Source organism: Theobroma umbraticum, unplaced genomic scaffold (genome assembly GCF_002168275.2).
Source record: "Theobroma umbraticum cultivar Fairchild unplaced genomic scaffold, ASM216827v3 scaffold_30.0, whole genome shotgun sequence".
Taxonomy (NCBI): domain Eukaryota; kingdom Viridiplantae; phylum Streptophyta; class Magnoliopsida; order Malvales; family Malvaceae; genus Theobroma; species Theobroma umbraticum.
Genome location: NW_018397254.1, coordinates 1,685,397 through 1,689,715, shown reverse-complemented (window position 1 = coordinate 1,689,715; position 4,319 = coordinate 1,685,397). Strand labels below are relative to the sequence as shown.

Below are 4,319 nucleotides of genomic sequence, written 5' to 3'. Positions count from 1 at the left end.
AAAAAAAAAAAGTGATCACAAAAGATCTAAATGACCTGCGACACATTAAACAAAGAGAAAAAGTAAAAGACAAATGATTCATACTTCACTTGTTGTGGACTTATAATACAAGCAGATGTCTCTATGTTATCTTTTTGAGCTACAAATAACCTCTGCAAGAAAACAGAAAAAAGAAATACAGATTGAGATGCAAGACAATTTCCACGCAATCAAAGGAAAAGAACTGAAGAAACAGCAAACACTGAAAAAGGGAAAACAATAACTGGCTGTATCCAGGGATCCCTTTACTTTCAAAGTATTATCCCTTAATACAAAATCAATATTTAAACCACAAAAGAAGTGCTTACAATTTTCTCAAGAGGGGAATGTTTTGCATTCTTAGATATATGGAAATCAATCACAAGTGCGCCATATCCAGGCTACAATACAAAAGATCAATATTAACATATGCTCACATGAGTATAACAATAGATCTAAATTATAAAAGAAACTACCTTAGCTTCCAGGGAAGCAAGTATCTGCCCCATCTTCATCAATGGATAGAACCTGAAAAGAAGGGGGAAGAGTTTTCATATTATTCACTAGCATTGGCAGCAAAATATAACATTTCAGCATCGAAATGTAAAGAGATATTTTTAAAACAAGTGCAACAATCAAGACATAAAACTGTAAGATACTGACAACCTCACACTTCTTTACCTCAAATTTCTGCACATATTTATACACAAACATACATGCGTATATGTGAAGGGATATTTAAACACATATAGATTCAAGAGATAACAATGGCACACACCATTATTGTATAACTACTAAAATAATGCTGGCACCTGACATGCTCATGGTAATGAGAAGGGAGAGGATGAAAAAACCGAATAGAAAATGTGGGTTTCGGGAAATAACATGTCAGCATCAATAATTGATATCAGACTTGAATTTTTGAAGTATGTGATAACATGGCAATTCAAAATCAACAGGCATATCTCTGTTATCTTGCTTGGACAGGAAAAAATAAAATAAAATAAAAAACCAATTATGCCAAAAACTAGGGTTTGACATTAATATAATTTCTCTGTGATGTCCCAGCTTGAAGTCCAACATCTTTTGGCAAGTATCATTTTGAACAAAAGATTAAACATGGATATGGAAACATCATTGTTTCAAATAAAAATAAAAAGATAAAAGCCTCTACCTTGACATTATTGCCAAAATAGTTGAAAGTGAATCATTCAGTTCATTTTTAATATCTCCTGAGCTGCAAAAACAGCTGCCCACCTAGATATGAAGAAACAACAATTAGAAACAAAAAAGGTTGCACATCAATAAAGGGAGTCTAATGTAGTTGGTATCCACTATCTTTTTAAAGTCAGTGGTTATGAGGGCCAAGGTCAGAGGATCAAACCTCTACAATGGCACAGGCCTCAGAGCATTAACAATGTCTCACATGCCAAATTTAGAAAACTAAGAATGGGGTGTGTGTGTGAGAGAGAGAGAGAGAGTGAGAAAGAGAAGGCATTATTTAGGAATCAAACCTCACTGGCAAGAGTAAAAAGTTCTTGACTCTCTTTATCCGAAAACCAGCTCCTCTTACAGGCATTCTATCATGTACAAACAAAGTCATCAAGATGTTGAATATAAAAGCATATACTTCAGTTTTAAACACCTAATCATTAACAAATACTAATAGATGATTCAGCATTTAAAAATAAAAAGACATGTTAAAAGACATGGCAAAAACGAATGTAAGGAATAATTAAGTAAAATAATCTTCCACTAAACCATAGATACTATATTCACACACAGGAATGCAGGCACACATGCCCGAGCAATATAAAAGATAAACAGAAGTAAAATGAATTCGTTCATCTAAATAGACTATGATACATGACACACCAGAGTTCTGAGCAAGCGAAATTTAGAACCAAAGAAGTTATAAATCAGACATGATATCTTGTATTTGAAAAAAAAAATTCAAATACAGAGGATCAATTCTAATATATCTTTTAGCTAAATATAATGGTAAATAACAACTATAAAATGAATTAGCTTCAAGAATCAAAATAACAGCCAATGTGCAACACATGCACCTATGTGAACCATTATTTAAGGTACTGCTGAAGATTCGACTGATGACAAAACTAGCAACAAAGCTCAATATAGATGAAAGTATTCAGAAGTACCTTTACTGATATCATCAACACCATAATAGCTGCTTGTAAGAAGAGGTCATTTCTGCGTTGGCAAATCTGTAAAGCATAGAAAGTAGAAACAGATATGTAATATGCAGATTATTTGCATAGACAAAAATATAATATTATAAATTCCACACATTAGCTGATATGGAAACAGTTATTATGAGATGGAAGGAGTATATTTAAAAAAAATTTATTGCAAGTAACAGAAGTAATACTTAATTAATAAGATTAGATGTTAACATCTAAAGAATGCAACAGAAACCGTACCTGTTTGAACAATGTAGGTAACTCTTGTGCTTTGGCAGGAACCTCATTGTTTGCAATCGCAAAATCAATGCCTCTGTACATTTGAAAGCAAATACAGTCATATATCTATATATATTATGAAATAAAGAGTAACAATAAGCTCGATAAGTGTTCAAGTGCACTCAAATAATATTGGACGATGTAACAAGAAGCAGAGAAGAAAGTGAAAAACACCATGAACTAAAATACAAAGCTTATTCAAAACAAAATAGCAACAGCTTACACATGCAAAAGTAACTTCCATTATCAAAATTTGAACACAATAAAAGCATTCACCGCTTAGAATTCTCCTTAATCACCACTCTTCTTGCAGAGTTGGCAAACCCTAATGCGAAAATACACTCGCATGGACAAGCAAATATTAATTCACTCAATTAATCATCGAATCTTTTTTCCCAAACCTAAAGTACGTACATGGAAAATTAAAGCAAACAAAAGGGGAAAAAAGAGAGCTAAAATAAGAATTTAATGTATTCTTACTGGCCATACTCGTTCAAAAATAGGCGCAATTTCGTAACCAAAATAGTTAAAACTCTACTCAAATTTCACTACAAAATGGCACAAACAAAAACCTTCAAAAAAATAAAGTAAAATGAAGCAAAAGATAGCAATGTACAGATGTTGAGGAGCTTTTTATGGAACAACAGAAACGGAGATATATTATAAAAGAAAAGTGCCTAGCGAGAGAGAGGCAGAGGCTGAAGAACTCCGTGCTCTGAGGCTGTCCACCAGGCTGAGTGTGAGTAGCCAATCGCTCCGCCACTGCCGCCACTCGAAACGAATTCACTACTGACGCCGATAATGGTTGCCCCGGACCCAATTCCGACACCGTCGCCGCCGCTGGTGGCCCCATCGTTATTTTTCTTTTCTCCCTATGATGTCGAGTAAAGAGGGAAAAAACAACTAAGAATAAGAAGTTTCCAGTAGATTTTCCTTTTTCTGCAGTTTTTTGAATATGAAATTTAATTTATTTCAGGGGATTTTGAATTTGTATCTTTTGTGGTTGGAAAATAGGGCTTTGGTTGGCGTTAATTACCAAAATGCCGAAGCTGGATAATTGGTAATTTAGGAGAAGATCCTGCTGGAAAATCGGCGCCGTGCGTTCACGTCCAATGTAGCTTGCGAAGGAAGGAAACCGTTCGAAGTAGTTATAGGTTACACAGCTGGCAATTTAAACGTGGCAGTCTGTATAAAAGTACGGGTAAACTGTAAAAAAAAAATTACAGTAGTAATAAGTTTGATCAGGTGCAAATATAGCAAAAAAACAACGATGAGTCTAAGATTATCTTTATGTTAAAACTTCTGTTTTCACCACCTTTGTGAATTAGACAACATCATCCAAGCTTGTAATTCCTTTTTTACTATTACTACATGTGTTAACAGCCAAAATACTTTTTGTGTAGTACTAATGGGTAAACCACACTCTTTCATTGTCTTTTTGTTTAAAAAAAAAAAGATATGCATATGATGATTTTTATTTTTTTATTTTTATCTTCTGTAAAAATTTTAATTCTTTTTCATTAACTTATAAATATAAAACCTGAATCTTTAAATGACATTTTAATCGTTAAATATTATAATTTTTTATTTAAATATCTTATAATCATATAGAAATAATCTTTGTTTTTACGATATAACACAATAAATTAATATTAACTATTAAACTTGACTCACCTCCAAAAGAGTCATTGAAAACATTAATCATGTCTTTTTAAACTAAATTCGATATCTTTGATAGCTTTTCCATATTCTTAATATATGTAGATAAATGTGATTTTAATTTAAATAGCTCTATTTGTAGTTTTTTTGTTTCTTGGT

At 32.6% G+C, this 4,319-nt stretch overlaps 1 protein-coding gene across 1 annotated transcript; it reads right to left on the bottom strand.

The window, feature by feature from the left end:
- Positions 1 to 26: 26 nt before the first annotated feature.
- LOC110420435 (RING/U-box superfamily protein) lies at positions 27 to 3,546 on the bottom strand. Its single transcript, XM_021433750.2, has 8 exons — positions 3,179 to 3,546; positions 2,463 to 2,535; positions 2,181 to 2,246; positions 1,533 to 1,598; positions 1,193 to 1,275; positions 495 to 546; positions 348 to 419; positions 27 to 152 (listed from the first exon to the last, which is right to left on the bottom strand). Exons 1-8 carry the CDS (start codon positions 3,352 to 3,354, stop codon positions 27 to 29), a joined length of 714 nt encoding a protein of 237 aa, XP_021289425.1. The 5' UTR covers positions 3,355 to 3,546.
- Between the last annotated feature and the right edge of the window lie 773 nt (positions 3,547 to 4,319).

Coding starts and splice junctions, on each gene's coding strand:
- LOC110420435 (XM_021433750.2), bottom strand. CDS start 3,354: ATGGGGCCACCAGCGGCGGCGACGGTGTCGGAATTGGGTCCGGGGCAA. Junction 1,599..2,180: donor TGTTGATGATATCAGTAAAG/GTACTTCTGAAT, acceptor TGTACATGATAG/AATGCCTGTAAGAGGAGCTG. Junction 547..1,192: donor ATTTTGGCAATAATGTCAAG/GTAGAGGCTTTT, acceptor CCTTCTTTTCAG/GTTCTATCCATTGATGAAGA.